Source organism: Lethenteron reissneri, chromosome 10, assembly GCF_015708825.2.
Source record: "Lethenteron reissneri isolate LAM-NWPU_2019-01 chromosome 10, ASM1570882v1, whole genome shotgun sequence".
Taxonomy (NCBI): domain Eukaryota; kingdom Metazoa; phylum Chordata; class Hyperoartia; order Petromyzontiformes; family Petromyzontidae; genus Lethenteron; species Lethenteron reissneri.
In genome coordinates this window covers 10,594,784-10,611,555 of record NC_083788.1, presented here as the reverse complement: position 1 = coordinate 10,611,555, position 16,772 = coordinate 10,594,784, and the positions used below count along the sequence as shown (strand labels likewise).

The 16,772-nt window shown below is 57.8% G+C and overlaps 1 protein-coding gene and 1 long non-coding RNA gene across 3 annotated transcripts in view; one reads left to right on the top strand and one right to left on the bottom strand.

Annotated features, from left to right (window-relative positions):
* Positions 1-16,772, bottom strand: part of LOC133340554 (uncharacterized) — a 45,527-nt gene that overhangs the window by 18,352 nt on the left and 10,403 nt on the right. For both annotated transcript variants that reach the window (XM_061548855.1, XM_061548856.1), the window contains exons 10-28: positions 16,213-16,331; positions 12,954-13,109; positions 12,344-12,561; positions 11,598-11,689; positions 10,974-11,092; positions 10,358-10,528; positions 9,888-10,087; positions 8,909-8,994; positions 8,387-8,508; positions 8,114-8,266; positions 7,621-7,823; positions 7,167-7,252; positions 6,785-6,918; positions 6,009-6,130; positions 5,168-5,306; positions 3,734-3,949; positions 2,795-2,971; positions 2,292-2,438; positions 642-697 (exon numbers count right to left, since the gene is read on the bottom strand). In XM_061548855.1, coding sequence (XP_061404839.1) covers positions 642-697; positions 2,292-2,438; positions 2,795-2,971; positions 3,734-3,949; positions 5,168-5,306; positions 6,009-6,130; positions 6,785-6,918; positions 7,167-7,252; positions 7,621-7,823; positions 8,114-8,266; positions 8,387-8,508; positions 8,909-8,994; positions 9,888-10,087; positions 10,358-10,528; positions 10,974-11,092; positions 11,598-11,689; positions 12,344-12,561; positions 12,954-13,109; positions 16,213-16,331 — 2,716 coding nt within the window. The remainder of the gene's footprint in view (positions 1-641; positions 698-2,291; positions 2,439-2,794; positions 2,972-3,733; positions 3,950-5,167; positions 5,307-6,008; positions 6,131-6,784; positions 6,919-7,166; positions 7,253-7,620; positions 7,824-8,113; positions 8,267-8,386; positions 8,509-8,908; positions 8,995-9,887; positions 10,088-10,357; positions 10,529-10,973; positions 11,093-11,597; positions 11,690-12,343; positions 12,562-12,953; positions 13,110-16,212; positions 16,332-16,772) is intronic.
* Positions 8,401-14,489, top strand: LOC133340688 (uncharacterized). The gene is made up of 3 exons (XR_009754924.1): positions 8,401-8,530; positions 12,347-12,505; positions 13,775-14,489. It is a non-coding gene; the product is annotated as an uncharacterized LOC133340688 (long non-coding RNA).

The following is a 16,772-nucleotide window of genomic DNA, read 5'->3' as shown; positions in this document are numbered from 1 at the left end:
ATTAAACCGCTATTTTTATTTTGCCAGGGTAGGCCTCACTGAGCTACGGAGCTACTTTTCAGAAACGGACCTGGCCACAAACGATAGCCCAACAAAGTGGCTTATCGCGTGGACATTTATAGCGGCCAACTACTCCAAACGCACGTTTCTAAATGTGGAGGGAAAACCCGGAGGGCACGGAGAAAAATCCATATGACCACGTGGAGAGAGACACACGCAAACTCCAGATATACAGCAGGTGTCAGGGTCGGGATCGAACCCACGCCCTCCTGTATACCAGGCGAGGTAGTTAACATCTCCTAGCCACCGTGGCACCCACTCACAAGTACAGATAAAATCTAAGCGAATGAGAAAGCCGATAATCACAATATCAGTGACTACGTTCAAATCGCTATCGGTCAAGTGCAGGTTTCAGCCGCCAGTGATTGAACCGGGTTCTCGAGTGTGGCGAGTTGATGGTCTCAGCCCGGTCGCCAGTCACTGCACAAAACAATCACCAAGTTCACGAGGGATCTACATTACTATCACCATCACTACCACCATCACTATCACCACCATCACTATCACCATCACTACCACCAACATCACTATCACCACCATCACTATCACCATCACTACCACCAACACCATCACCACCGTACCTTCCGGTCTCAGTCCACGTGTAGCCTCTCTTCATACTTTTAAAAATAATCATCGACTGAAATGAGAAGTAACATTTAATTAGTAACCTTAAGATGATTTTTTTTTCTCTCAAAATAACAAGTTGCCTCGCTGAATGTTAGAGAGGCACGGCGTGCGATGTAGCGACATCGCGGAGACCACGTTGATGTGGGTGTAGTACCGGCCCTAGAGGGGCACGGTGAGCGCTGGTTGATAGCGCTGGATGGCACCACGCTTGGCGTGCAGTGCCAGCCCCTACAGGATAAGGGTGTGGGTGTGCCGGGGTTACTCAAGGCCATGGCACTCCGGTTGACCCGAGAGGACATGTGACCGATTAAATCTACAAAGGGACCCCAAGTGGGGGCTAGGGGGTGGTCACATGGTCCGCGTCCGGATCCTGCTCGAAGATTCTGGAAGGTAGGCGTGGCCAAGGGTGGAGCCAGCCATGCCGCAGAGAATATAAGCCGGGTCCCCCAGAGGGACCGGCATTGTTGGTCATCTTGCAGAAACCTTCGTCTACGTTTTACGTTCTACCGAGTCTCCAACACGTGGACCTGAACCCGAGCTGCGGTCCGGTCCATTGTAGCTCGTTACGTTGAAATTAGTGTAGTTAGCCTGGTGGTCACCACCTGGCTAACTACACCAGTTACGTTGTAATTCGTGTAGTTAGCTGGTGGTCACCAGCATAGGCTGTTATTCTGTTAAGGGGCAGTTACCCCGTGTGTTGGTGTAAAATAAATGTGTTGACTCCAAGAGTACGTCTGCGACTCAGTTGAACTCACTACAACTTTCATACAATTGCAATTTGGAGCATAGGCAGAGTCGACAGCACTGACAGCTGGGGGAATGTAACTCCAGACCATGGAGGAGGCAGAAGACAATGAGCGACTCCCCACCGAAGTGAAGACGGACTGGGGGCTTTGAGTGAACAATGACGCTAGTGAGTATAGTGGGGGAAGCGGGTGAGTGAGCGGGTGAGTGAGCGGGTGAGCGAGTGGGTGAGTGAGCAGAGGAAGCGGGTGAGTGAGCGGGTGAGTGACAGGGGAAGCGGGTGAGTGAGCGGGTGAGTGAGTGGGTGAGTTGGCACGGGAAGCGGGTGAGTGAGCGGGTGAGTGAGTAGGTGAGTGAGCAGGGGAAGCGGGTGAGTGAGCGGGTGAGTGAGTAGGTGAGTGAGCAGGGGAAACGGGTGAGTGAGCGGGTGAGTGAGTAGGTGAGTGAGCAGGGGAAACGGGTGAGTGAGCGGGTGAGTGAGTAGGTGAGTGAGCACGGGAAGTGGGTGAGTGAGCGGGTGAGTGAGTGGGTGAGTGAGCACGGGAAGTGAGTGAGTGAGCGGGTGAGTGAGTAGGTGAGTGAGATGGGGAAGCGGGTGAGTGAGTAGGTGAGTGAGATGGGGAAGCGGGTGAGTGAGCGGGTGAGTGAGTGGGTGAGTGAGCAGGGGAAGTGGGTGAGTGAACGGGTGAGTGATCAGGGGAAGTGGGTGAGTGAGCGGGTGAGTGAGTAGGTGAGTGAGATGGGGAAGCGGGTGAGTGAGTAGGTGAGTGAGTGGGTGAGTTGGCACGGGAAGCGGGTGAGTGAGCGGGTGAGTGGGTGAACAGGGGAAGCGAGCGGTGGAGCGGAAGTGCGTACCGCACCTGTGTCTCCGTCCACTCCTTCGAGTTGATCTGACCCAGGGGCATGGACGAGGGCAGGGTCCGGATCGTGTCGAGGGGCAGGGCCCACACCAGCCAGCCCGGCGTGTCCTTCACAAGGGCCACCGGATCTGTCGAGACCCTCACCGCCTATCGGCAAGCGCACGTTCACTCGCATCGTCACATCGCCTTCACTCGCATGGTCACACCACCTTCACTTACATCATTGCATCGCCATCACTCTCAGTCACATCGTCTTCACTCGCACCATCGCATCACCTTCCCGCTTGCTTGTGGTTTCTCCGAATGATGGAGTGAGCAGCGTTACAAATGAACAAACGTCAAAGGGGAGGAAATGCTTCACTCTGGGAGCAGCTGTTAAGAATCCCCCCCCCCCCCCCCCCCCCCCCATTGCGTGCTGACAAACCGTCAGCGAGCACCCAACAATGAAGCCAGCAAGGGGCACGGCACCACCCGGAGCGGGAGTGCAACCCAGGGCCCCCCACCTTCTCCATGATGGCGGCGGCGACCGAGGGTGGCATGGCGCTGCCGACGGCGGGGTCCTGCATCCCGGACAGCGTGAGCAGGCTGCGCGCCTCCGAGTCCGGCAGAGCCAGCACGGCGCTGCTCGGCAACCCGGACACCAGCGTGCCGAGCTGACCGATGGCCATGCTGTCACCCAACTTACGACGGCGGACGGTGAGGGGGGGTGGGGTGCAGATCGATGCAAGCGTCAGCGCGTCAACACGCGGGGCACTCGAAGGTAAAACAAAAACCCACGATGATCTCGGCAGGTTGGGATCCTTTGATTAGAGCTGTCGCGGAGAGACAGGGATATGTGGTGTGGCGCATTTCCACCAACACCCCGACAGCTTTTACATGGTGGCTACAAAACGCAGGGTTATGGATTCACTGAGTCACTGGTTCACACGTGGTCACATGGGTTCACACGGAGGTTATAGGTTAATATGGGCGTCATGGGTTCACACGCAGGTCACAGGTTCACGTGGGGTCACAGGTACACATGGGGTTACGGGTTCACACGGGGGTTACAGGTAAACACGGGCGTCATGGGTTCACAAAAGGGTCACAGGCTTCTCTGTGGGGTCACAGGTTCACACGGGGTCACGGGTTCATACAGTGTCACGGGTTCACTCGGGGGTCACGGGATCACGCGAGGTCATGGGATCACGCGAGGTCACGGGTTCATACGTAGTCACGGGTTCAAATGGGTGTCATGGGTTCACACGGGGGTCACGAGTTCATGCGGGGTCACCGGTTCACGTGGGGTCAGACATTCACACGGGGGGGGTCACAGGCTAACACGGGGTGTCACGAGTTCACATAGAGGGGGGTCACAGGTTCACACGGGGTCACGGGTTCATATGGGGGGGGGTCAAAGCCTAATTGGGGAACAGACCACCGCGTCCGCTGGTGCCACTCACGTAGACTCCCATGTCGACCAATTTATTGACGAACTGCTGGGCCTGTGCAAGACTCCACCCGCTCTGCTGCCCCAGGGTGGGCAACGCGGTCAGCACCGCCTGCCCGCTCAAGTTGGCGATGGCGGCGGGGCTCAGGAGCAGGGCAACGGGCCCCAGCTGTACCAGCTGCGCCGCGCTCAGCTGCTGCCCGGCACCCGCGAGAATCGCCAGGGCGATCTGCGGCACAGAGAGGCGGCGAGGTGACGCGGCGGGGGGGGGGGGAGACATGTTGTTTTTCTGAATCTGTCCCCTCGGGCGTGATTATCAATCCACTCGCAATCGGTGTCTCGCGGCGGTCGTGCGTCCTCAGTGTTGGGCGCTGTCCCTTCGTCTGCCTGTCTTCAAGGTCCTCCGGTTTTCTTCTCACTTTTGTCAAGAACTCGCCAAAGTTGGAGTACTCCGTCTGTGCGGAGCTTTGAGTGTTATCCCTTTGTACGCACGGTGGGGGTGTTTATAAAATGGGCTTTTTGGCTTTCTCACTGAAGGAATTGGCCAAACGTCCTGACGCCGGACCTCCTTGAGAGAAAGAGAGAGTCTTGATATGAGGTTAGGTTTTCCCGGATACACAATGTTATTGTGAAAAACATTTTGTAAACCTCTGGGCCAGCTCCAGAGCCTGACAAATGAATAAGTTGTTTCATATAAAAACAACGAGCACATTTGCTATCCGCGCCATTCTTACGGCGAATGGGCTGTGGGTGCGCGCGGGCAGCTTTTGTGAACGATGCCATCCTGAGTGGATGACTGCAGAACGACAGTTACGAGCACGGCCTCCCACTTCATCTGTCCTCATTGCTACTACCTTGTGCGTATCGATGCTTTACACAAAAAAACACACGACACTTTCATTGCATTATTTTTTTCCCCGACGAGTCCCGTGCCCGGAGGATTTTTAGTTTTATTCGACTCCGGCCACCACCACCACCTTCGCCCCCTCACCATCCCCGACGCGGTGGGGATGGGGAGGGGGTGAGGGTGGGCAGCGGTGGGTGGGGACGGTGGCACCAGTACTTTCTGCTGCTCATAATCATCGTTTTTGGGTGAGATCGCGTTGTTTATAAACGTGTCGTAACCCTCCACCACCCGACGCGGCCAATCAGCAAGAAAAAAAGTGTCACGTTGACAAAAGACAAATAGTTCACTGCCTGAGCCCACCGGTTTGTTGAAGCGTGAAACCACAACATTTACAAAAAAAATGTTTTGGTTTCACGCTTCAACACACCGGTGGGCTAAAGCAGTGAACTATTTGTCTTTTGTCAACGTGACACTTTTTTTGCTGATTGTCCGTGTCGGGTGTTGGAGGGTTACGACACATTTATAAATAACGCGATCAAACCCAAAAACGTTGATTATGAATAATATTGGTCGCGAAAGCCTGCTACGTGTTAAACTGACCTTCTGCTGCTGCTGCTGGGCACTGGCGGAGCCGGCGCTGGCGCTCTGGAGGCACGCCTTGAGCTTGGCGACGAGGACCGCGTCCGTCGGGGGCACGGTCGTCACGTCCGGGTAAACGCAAATCACGGAATCCGGAATCCTGGCGGGCACAGGGGCAGTTGGGCGACTTTGGCCGTTGCGATTCAGACACTGTATTCCTCCGGGTCTAAATCGAGATTCTCATTGTGATGCACCATAGAGGTGCAAGTAATCCTGAGTACGATCGTGCGGTGGCTTCTTGGCGTGGGGAGAGTACGTCACCCAAAATAATTTGCATATCAATAGGAATTTTACATATTTATGGGAAATGCAGATATGGGATTAGTCACTACTTGTTGAATGTGTAGGAGGTGGGCGGGGGGTTTCAAAGTTATATTATGCCCGTGCATTATGCAGGATTAGCAGCATCAAAGGGAGGGAGTAGGGTTAGCATTAATAAAGGGAAGGAATGTCAAGGCGCTCTTCCCCCTCCAACCCGGCTTAAATATACGCTGCCAAGCCTGGTGGTGTTTCATTCAGACGCTGTCTTTCCGACAGACCTGTTCTTCACCTGAGGACGGCTGCTTGTGTTGTGGCCGAAACATCGTGAGAATTATTTTATTATGTTTAATTTTTATTATTTTATTATTTCCCTTCTACGTGACTTTACCGAAAGAAGCAAGAAGATGAATCCCTGCAGTCACGAAAGCTTTAAACCAATTAGGACTAATTCAGGGGAATCTAGGCCCTCGTGATTTTGCCCTCCCGGTTACCCTTGGCCCCCGGTGCCCGGACCACCGGGCAATAGGGCCGCTGGCCTCACTTGTCAGCAGTGAAGTTGCGGTTGAGCATCGCGCCCAGCACCAGCTTCTGGAGGTCGGAGGGCAGATCGCGCGCCGCCCGGAACGTGTCCACCACCGCGTCCGTCGTGAGCGCCGCGTCCAGCTGTGCGACGCAGCCAGCAACGACGGGGCAAAGTCAGCGAGGCCACCTGGTGGCCTGAGACCCGCCCGGCCTCAGAGCCAGTGGGGGTCCTGAGACCCAGGGGTCATTGGGATCCTGAACCCCCCCCCCTTGGCAATCGGTGTTCTCAGACCCCACCACCGTGGGTCGTCCTGTGACCCCCACGGCAAATTGGGTTCCTGAGATGTTGCAGCAATAGGGGTCCTGACTCGGAGAGCCTACAGCTACTGGGGTGCTGAGACCCCGCCCCCCCTATGGTCATTGGGAACTTGATCCCGAGAAGCGCCGTTGCTGGTGTAAACTAAAACTAGACCCTACATTTTTATTTGACTAGGTAAGGCCCCACTGAGCTATGTAGCTCTTTTTTCAGGAGCCACCTGGCCACAAATGATTGCTGAACGAAGCGGCTTTATCATCACGTGGAAATGTATAGCAGCTAAATACTCCGAATGCACGTTGCTTCTAAATGTGGAGGGAAAAACCAGAGGACCCAGAGAAAAATCAACGTGAACACGGGGAAAACATACACACTCCAATTATACAGCAGATGTCAGGCTTGCGATAGAACCCAAGACCTCCTACATACCAGGCGAGGTAGTTAACATCTCGCCACGGTGGTGTAGGCGACGGAGTTACCTGCTGAGCGTCGGTGAGGAAGCCCTGCAGGTCAGAGCGGCTCGCGAGCAGCACAAAGTGGCCGAGGTTGGCGGGGATCCATCCTGAAACGGTGCCAGCAGGGACCCCACAGCGCGGGGCCTCTGTGGGGAGGACTGGACGAGAGATAGAGAGCACGCGATGGGGAGTTGGTGATGATGCAACGGGAGCATTGTGAGGACAGATGATGCGAGCGAATCGACGGGGGATGGAGACGGACAATACAGCGAGACCGGCGGCGGACAGAATGCGGTGGAGAGAGAGGATGGCACGAGACGAGAAATGAAGCCGGTGGTGCAGATCGGGGCGAGGTCGCTGGCGGCGTTTGCAACTGAAGGCCAGCGAACTCGCCGGAAGGTCGTACCGGAGAGGAAGCGAGACATCCACAGGTAGGACGCACGCCGTGCGTCCACGCTCAGGGAGCTGTAGGCCCCGTCCAGGCCTCCCACGCTGCACGCGGCACGAGACATCGAGCCATCGAGTTTCAGGAAACGGTCTTTCGATTGTCGCAGACGGGGGCCCCCTTTCACCGGGGGAGGTTTGGCACCGCGCTCGGGAATTCAATACGAGAGACTCGTCGGAGTTCGGTGCCGTTGAGCAGTTGGCCTCTTAGAACTGTTTTTTGTGTTTAGTTTGTTGCCCCTTCCCCCGCACCTCCGATTGGCCCAGTTGGCTACCTCCGGCACAAAAGAAGTTCAACGCACGTACGTAATCTACCCAATAACCCAGGGGGAGACGACCGCTGGTGGCACAGCACAGACACCCGCCGTGTGCCTGCGCCCCTGCTTGACCGACTGTCGCCGCGGAGCCTCACTCACATGGCCTGGAAGGCGGAGCAGTTGAGTGAGGGCGGCAGGGAGGCGAGCTGGGCCGACGTGGCCGTCGGCAGGAGCTGGGCGAGGTACCGCGAGAACCACACGGACACCTGGGCGTCGGGCAGGGTGGCCAAGCTCGGGCCCAGCGTCCCCCACACCTGGCTCATCATGCGCGCGCGAACCTCCACGCTGGGCTGCGACGTGCTCTGCGCACACAAAAGACAAAGATCTCCCTCCATGTAGCCTTCGACAGTCTGTTGGGGCTTACGCATCACACCAGGTGCTCTAACTGTTGGACTACTTCTGTAACCGCGTGTTCGATTCCTCCTCCTTCACGGAGGAACAGAAAAGAAGTTGGCAGGGCCCTTGCTCAGCAGCGGGAATTACCAGACAACAACTTGCCGGCTTAACGGTGTCTTCATTGGCACCGCAGCGGGCGATGCCTCAACCCGAAAGGCTCCGGGGCCGTGGCCTGTGCCTAGCCTTCGTGGCTCACCGCGTTGGTGTAGCGCTCCATGAAGCTCGATAGCTCGGCCATGCCGTGCACATTCGCCAAAATCTGGTCCACGACGGCCGTGCTGTTCAGCAGCTCGGGCACCCCCGCCAGGTCACCGAGCTGCGCAGGGCTCAGCTGCTCCAGCACCTGCAACTGGGGAGAGCAGCGGTTGATGGGGGGGGGGGGGGTGGCAGGGAGGGGGGTTAATTGTGAACACGCGCGTGCGGCGCAGAGGAAGGTTAAAGGTCATGAGGCGTCACCGAGTGCACGTACGGGTTGAAAGGTCGGCAGGATCTCTGTGAACTCAGAGAAGGCGGCTTGGCGGCTGAACTTGCCGAGGTACGTGGAGAGGAAGGTGCCGCTCGTCACGTTTTCCAAGGGGCAGCCCTTCGCCACTGCGCGCCACGAGAGAGCGAGGTCAGGACACGACACACATCGACTAAGATTTGTAATGGACTACTCTGAAGGTAGGAAACCACCGACACGCCACAGGCGGACCGATGACGTCACCGACCCTCGCCTGCCACCTCTCCGTACAGCGGCACGCGTGGGAACGGAGGGGCGAGACTTTTGTTTTCCACCGATTTTTCGTGCTCACCGATTAGTCGAGTAAAATTGAACCGATGATCGTGATCAGAGAGAGAGTCCAGCTCGTACAGCCCAACTCGAAGAGCACGGCTCTACCCATCGGTAAACATATACACACACGGCGGCCTGAGGCTGGGTTTGGTGGGGGAAGTGGGTCGGTGGGTCGTGCTGAGGCCTGACTCAAGGCCACGGGCACGGAGCTCTCACCTTTCAGGTACTGCTTCGTCTGCAGGTAAATGCTGTGCTGGGTGGATGCGGACATATTGTCGTAGGAGTTGTTCAGAGCAGCCATCCTGTTGGGTGGCAAAAGGCGACCGTTAGCCTCGGTTAAACGAGACGGGGCAGCCGAGGCTCTCGTCAATTGGCGAGGTGGCTACGCGGCTTAGGAAGCTAAACGGGCGCATCTCAACCCCCTTTTTCCACTGCCACATTCGAGCCAAGCCGGTGTGGGGCATTGGACGGCAATGGGTTTGGTTTTCCACGCTGGGCATTTGCCAGAACCGAAACGATGAAACCCTAAATCTGACTTGGGGCCAAGCAGGGCCTGGGGGCGGGGTCAATCAACTCGTTGATCGTGTTGCGACATCATCGGCACGGCACTGCTTCTGCAGTGGAAAAAAAACTGGCACCTGCTGAGTCGCACTGGGCTGGCCCGGCACGGCCAAGGAGCAGTGATTTTTGGGGAAATAAAGGTAACTGCCTGAGATTAAACTGGATTTTCAAGCATCATAATCTCAAGTCACCAATGACTGCACTCATCAACTTGCTTGAAAAACTGAAAAATCTGCAAAAGCAGCAAGGATTGATATAGACATTTTTAATTATGTTGAGGGTTATAAAAAGGAACAGGTGGAGTGCAGCTTAATCGGTAGTGTGATTGGCTGCTGATGCATCTATAGGCAGTGTGAGAGCTCACTGTGATTGGCTGCTGATGCATCTATAGGCAGTGTGAGAGATCACTGTGATTGGCTGCTGGTGGCTCTGTAGGCAGTGTGAGAGATCAGTGTGATTGGCTACTGATGCCTCTGTAGGCAGTGTGAGAGCTCACTGTGATTGGCTGCTGATGCCTATGTAGGCAGTGTGAGACATCACTGTGATTGGCTACTGGTGCCTCTATGGGTAGTGCCTGTGCACAGGGCAGAAACCCAAGAGTCATGCCCCTGATGAAGACTGAGCTGCATCTCACATGATGAGGTATGACGAGCAGGTGAGTCCGGCTGGGAAGAGCTGGGTGCTGGGCGAGAGGGCAGGCAGCAGGGGCCCAAGGAGATGGCCCATCCACGTGCTCAGCTCCACCTCTTTCATCTTGACGAGGTGAGGAGTCAGGTGCCCCCACAGCCCCGTCACGAGCTCGGATCGCACCTCGTCGCTCAACTGCCCAGCACCCTGCGCAAAGACAATGGTGGCGGTGGTAGTGGTGGTAGTGGTGGTAGTGGTGGTGGCAGGAAGAGGAGGTGGAGGTGGCAGGAGGTGGAGGAGGAGGAGGCAGGAAGAGGTGGCAGAAGGAGGTGGAGGAGGCACCAAGAGGAGGCAGGGGGAGATGGAGGAGGTGGAGGAGGCAGGAGGAGATGGAGGAGGCAGGCAGAGGTGGAGGAGGCAAGAGAAGGAGGAGAGGGAGCGAGACGGGTGCGGACGGCGTGGCGACGCTACTCTCACCTGGCCGATGCGCTCTGTGAACGCGACGAGGTCCGACGAGGGCCACGGCAGAGTGCTGAACTGCGCCAGCGCCTGGGTGGCGTCGGCCCGCGTGCCACGCGGCCCCAGCGAGATCAGGAGGTCGGCGAGCTGCAACGCGGTCAGCTTGGTGGACGACGTCATCATTGCGCTCTGCCGCGCGCGCACGCACCCACAAACGCACGAGTGAATGGGCAAGCACGCGCAAAACAAAGGCAAAGATCACCCTACGTTATAGCCTTCAACAGACCGTCAGGGCAAGTGCTGTAAGCGAGCAGCGCCTATGAAGGCAGGCACAGCGCGCAGAGGGGGCGATGTTGGGGGGACCACTGTGGCTCCGCAATGTTTCGCAAGGATCTGTTTCAGATGCAATATTCTTTTTGACATCTCACAAAGCATGGTGGTCCATCAGAATTCTCCGAGAGCTAACGGTGTTCCATTGTCCCAGAGATTTGGGAATCGCTGGCCTAAAGGATCCTGCCTTGACTGGTCTACACACGGGCCTTGATCTAAAAGGCTCTGGGGCCTTGGCCTGGACCTAGGCTTGCGGATCTCGGCCTCGTGGATCCGCGGCCTCGAGTCCGAGATGGCCGCTCACCCCTTTGAAGCTGGGCAGGAGCTGTGTGAAGTCGCTGAAGTTGGCCTCCCGGTAGAACAGGCCGTAGTACTTGAGCAGCAGATCCTCACTCGTCACGTTCTTGCCGCACCTCTCGGCCACTGCCGCCACGCACCAAACACAGGACAAACAGCGCGATGTCATTTGAAGGCTTTGGATGACCTCGCAGGAACCTGTGACGTCCACTGTGAAGCAGACAGGCGCGAAGCATAAATGGTTTCTAAGCACTGCAGCGTTAACCGGCGCAGCCGCTGGGCTCGAACCGTGGACATTTGCAAAGAGTGACAAACACGCTACCGTTTCGACAAGTTACCGCCCAACACTCCAGCCTGACCACGCCAGGGTGGCGGGTAGTGGGTTGTGGGTAGAGAGTGGTGGGTTGGAGGTAGTGGGTAGATGGTGGTGAGTAGAGGGTGGTGGGTTCTGGGTAAAGGGTAGCGAATGCAGGATGGAGAATGGAGGGTGGTGGTTTGGGGGTGGAGGGTGGTGTGAGGAGGTGGTGGGTGGTGGGTGGAAGGCGGGTGGTGGGTAGAGAGTGGTGGGTAGAGGGTGGTGGGGGGAGGATGGTGGGTGGCGGGTTTCCCATCTCGAGTGGGCGGTGGCCACCTGTTGGCTGCAGTAGCTGCGTGATCTTGCGGGCGACCTCGGTGCGCACGGGCACAGGCAGGCGGTCATAGAGGCTCTCGAAGCTGTCGTAGCTGCGCACGGGAGGCAAATGTGATACTTGGAGACACAGGGCACAAGGGAGACACGGGCACACGGGAGATACAGGACAGCAGGCCTATTAAGCCTATGTGGCAGTCCAGGCAAATGCTTCAGTGGGCCGGTCTATTCCAGGGAAATTGCCAATGTGATCAGAACAGCAAAAATGTGTTTTATTACCTCTAGTGTGTACGCTTCATTGCTTATTTATGCTCTTAGTTGGCATTAAGTCCCCATATATTCGGCAGCGCCAAAGATTATTCCTCACAGGCCCATTTGTTTTTTGGACCCAGCCCAAATGGGACCAATGAGATCACATGGCAAAATAACGCAAACGCGTCGTCACATCGCAACATCTAGCTACTCGTATACAGTTTGTCGCACAACCTATGAAAAAAATTACAAAAAAATTTTTGCCCATAGATCCGATGTGAGTTTATGAGTGTCTGGGCCGACTTTGAGTCACGGTCCATCACTGCAGGACAGAAAGATGGGAGACACCATAGTTGACCCCAAGGCCACCGCGAGATGGGCCAAACTGACCGCTCGCCGCCCCTTGTCCAAACCGTGACCCTGACCCCCACGCGCCCGGCGATGATCCACGCAATTGCCCCCCCCCCCACCCCCCTGTTCGCGGCCGCCCCGCTTACAAGGCCTGGAAAGCGGAGCAGTTGAACGAGGCCGGCACGGAGGCCACCTGATGGGGCTGGATGGCGACGAGGAACGGCGGAAGGCGGCGCGAGAGCCACGCGCCGCCCCACTCGGCCTCGCCTAGCGTGGGGAAGCGCGGCTCCAGCAAGGCCCACACGAAGGTGAGCACCAGGCGCTTGGAGTCGAGGTTCAGGTCGGACAGCGTCGAGGGATTCGCCTGCGTGGAAAGGCGGGGGGTGGGGGGGGGGCAGCCCACGTTGAAATTATTTTGCACCGTGAAGTAAGCCGACCGTGCTACTGCAACACATTTTAGAAGCGACCTGGCCACAAGTGACAGCTCAACTAAGTGGCTTGTCGCATACAAATTTATCGCAGGCGAATACTCTAAACGCGTGAATATTGATTCTAAATGACGAGGGAAAAACAAAAGGACCCGGAGAAATATCCACACTACTACGGGGGGAAGAGAGACAGAGACATGCAAACTCCAAATATACAACAGGCATCGTCGGGGTCTGGATCTAAGCCACGACTTCCTGAATGCCAGGCGAGGCGGTTAACACGTCGCCAAAGCGCGAGCGAGGGGTCGGGAGCTCGAGCGTTTCTCACGGTGGCAATGAGCTTGTCCAGGAAGGTGGCCACGGACTCGTAGGACAGCAGGGAGAGTTCAAACATCTTGATGACGAGGCTTGAGTTCCCCAGGAAGCCCGGCTGGGCCGCCAGCACGGCGAGCTGCTCGGCCCCCAGGTAGCCCAGCGCTTCCAGCTGCAGGATGACGAGTGACACGAGAGCACGAAGGCGACGCTTAACGCCGCAAGGGGGTTACAGGGGCTAGCAACCCGGTGGATCTGGAATTTCACCGAGGGGCCCGGAAATACCCGCTAAACGCTTTACGACGGCCGAAACGCAACACCGTGGCGCGCGGTGAAATCCTACAGGCGACGCGGCCTTGCGGGAGCGCGTCCCGCCCGCCGGCCGCTCGTTGCAGAGGTTCGCGGGTGGAATGCGGCGTGGGCCGCCCTAGTTAATACCGCGGGTGTGTTGACTGTAGCCGTAGGCCGCCATCCGATTCACAACGGCTGCTGCGCTTTCCGATTATTTTTCTAATTTGGGCCACGATGCTTCGCCGGCCCCCCAATCGATTCCCGTGCCCCTCCAACCCCCACCCCCTTAGCCTTCCCCCAGCCCAACTGACGGTAAAAGTAAAAAAGCCTTCGAATAATGGCCGCAGATGATGCCGGCCATAGTCTCAAAATTATTTTGCACGCCAAATATCAGCGCTGGCGGCAGAGAGACCTCCATGTGTTGGGATGTCCCTCTGACGAACTCCGTAAGCGGCCGTGCAGTGTGGCGTAGTGGCACGCCGTGCGCCTACAGGAGGCTACCGAGTCTTTTATTTAAAATTTTCCTGCACGGTATGCATGCCGCAGCCTGTGCCCCCCCTCCCGTCTACCCACCCTCACCCCGCCAGAAAGACCCACGGGTTGAGTGCCGCCGTCTTAGGAGGATCGCGGTGACTGGACCCCTTCAGCCCAACACTGACACTGAAACCTACGTCGCGTCATGACGTCACCTTGTCAGCGCGCCGCACAATGCCGGGGCGCGAGGAGCCGCAGGCAAGCGGGGAAAGGCGGCAGCCAGGCAGTGAGCCGGTGCCGGCAAGTATCCCAAGCTCTGCGGTCCCCTATATATTAAGAATGTTTGCGGCCGAGTGTTGACACGCGGGAAGAGACCGGAGCACCCGGGTGGGGGAGGGGGGCCAAACGCACGCGTGCGAGGGGGCAACACTTTATCCCGTGCGGACGAGGCGAGGCGGAGTCCACATTTTGTCGCTGTTGTTGTTGTCCTGCCGACTCCCGGGGCGAGCCGGCGTACGACGCCCCACGGGAATGGGATTCTCACGACGATTTGCACGACGATCCACTGACACCCCCTCCCGCTCCGCTGCCTCCACAATGCTGGATGACAGGCCACGTACGCGCATCACGGCCACCACGGGCGTGTTTTGGCAGCGTTGGGGGTGACATTCACGAACACGCGCGTCACGCACCCCCCCCACCGCCCTCTTGGCACCACCTGGGCGGAGACTTCCCTTGCCCGCGGCACAACGCTTTGTGCCGCGACTTGACCTTTCCTCTCCGAACAAACAAGCAAATTGATTAAATAAATATGACACAATTGCTGACATTTGTTTTTTTGTGTATATATATAGAATCACGGTTGCTGAGCACAAGGTGCCAAAGGCCCAAAACGCCCAGCGGCCAGCAACAAGCAGCGCCACCGTAGGTGTAACAGTGAAGAGCGGTAAGCGCGCTGCTCGAGTCGAGCGCAGTGCGGTAATAGCTCGGGGGGTGGGTGGGGGAAGAGACGATGGAAGCGGAATTCCAAACTTCCGAGGGAATTCCAGACGGGAGAGTTGTGACGGGCGGTGTGGTGCAGAGGTCGCAACCGGGTACCCAATACCCGTACCCTACCCGATACCCGGCTACCCGTACCCGGCTGGGTACGGGTATGGGTACCCGTTTGCGACCCTGGTGCGGCCGGGTACGGGTACGGGTAGGCTGTGAGTCACTGGTGAGTAACTGTTTGTCACTCATTTCCCAACGTCTTGTCTCTTCTCACAATTCAAGTTCCTAGAATCAACCCACCCGCGCCTGCAACATGGCTTCATCCCAGAGATTGCAATCAGGTACCCGATACTCGTACCCTACCCGTACCCGGCCAGGTACGGGTAGGGTACGAGTACGGCCGGGTACGGGTACCCATTTGCGACCCTGGTGCGGCCGGGTACGGGTATGGGTAAGGAATCAAAACCCGTTTGCGACCTCTGGTGTGGTGGTGGTGGTGGACGAACGCGGTTGAGACGAAACAGTCGGCGCGTCTGGCTGGCCGAGCCCCTGCTGACACGGGCGGAAGGGACCAACGAGCGACGCCGACGAGAAACGGCGGCGACGGTAGCCGCGGCGGCAGGGGAGCGAGCGGCTGCACGTTCGGATCATCGATCGATCACCTGAGACGCCTGTGACGTTGATCGGAACGCCAGCACGCTCGTGCGGGTTGAGTTGCGGAGTGGAGCGGCGTGTGTGTTAGCGCGCGCCGTGTGAATTTGCTCCTCCGCTGTCGCATGCCGCGCGCTCACGCCCTCCCCTCGCTGCGGGCGGAGGCAAAATGCCTTCGAGGTCACAGCGCTGAGCTCGCACCGCTCAGAACCCGGGGTTCGAACACCAGGCTCTCGGCCACGTGTGTTCTCAACTGTAACTGAGCCAGCCCCCCCGCTGAGATAACCTGGGTTTGAATCCAGGTTTCAGCTGCCCAAACCTGGCTGAGTTGTGATGAAGCTGTAGTGAGCTTGTGGCCCAGTTGCTAATGACTGCACACCACAAAAATGTATCGCGTTCAATTTGGTTTTGCATTTTGCCGCAGGGGGGCAGGTGAGTGATGGGTTGAGTGGGGCGGCAGGGTTATGTTCGTGGGGTATTGGTGAGTGGTAGCGGTGAGTGGCAGCGGTGAGTGGCAGCGGTGAGTGGCAGCGGTGAGTGGCAGCGGTGAGTGGGGCAGCAGGGTTATGTTCGTGGGGTATTGGTGAGTGGTAGCGGTGAGTGGCAGCGGTGAGTGGCAGCGGTGAGTGGCAGCGGTGAGTGGCAGCGGTGAGTGGGGCAGCAGGGTTAGGGTCGTGGGGCATGGGTGAGTGGTAGCGGTGAGTGGTAGCGGTGAGTGGTAGCGGTGAGTGGTAGCAGTGAGTGGTAGCGGTGAGTGGTAGCGGTGAGTGGTAGCGGTGACTGGCAGCAGTGAGTGGTAGCAGTGAGTGGTAGCGGTGAGTGGTGAGTGATGAGTGGTGGTGGGTGACGACAGTGGGGGCAGCGCTCACCGGCTGGAACGTGGGCAGCAGGCGGCTCAGCTCCGCCAGCTCGGCCTGCTCCCCGAAGAGGCCGAGATAGACGCGCAGAAGCTCCTCGCTGGACACGGCGATGCTGCACCTGGCGGGGACTGACACGGGGTCACACCGGGGTTAAGCAAGGTCACGCCGAGGTCGTGTAAGGTCACAGCGGTTCACACGCGGTGGGGGAGGGGGGAGGGTCACACGGGGGTTAAACAAGGTCACGCCGAGGTCGTGCAAGGTCACAGCGGTTCACACATGGTGGATGAGCGGGGGAAGGGTCACACCGGGGTTAAGCAAGGTCACGCCGAGGTCGTGTAAGGTCACAGCGGTTCACACGCGGTGGGGGAGGGGGGAGGGTCACACGGGGGTTAAACAAGGTCACGCCGAGGTCGTGCAAGGTCACAGCGGTTCACACACGGTGGGGGTGGTGGTGGGAGGACTGACACGTGGACATGCGGTGTCACGCGAGGAATTACCGCGGGGTCGTGAGAGGGGTCACCCAAAGGGGCAACGCGGGGTCACGAGGAGGTCACCTGGCGTCACGTACA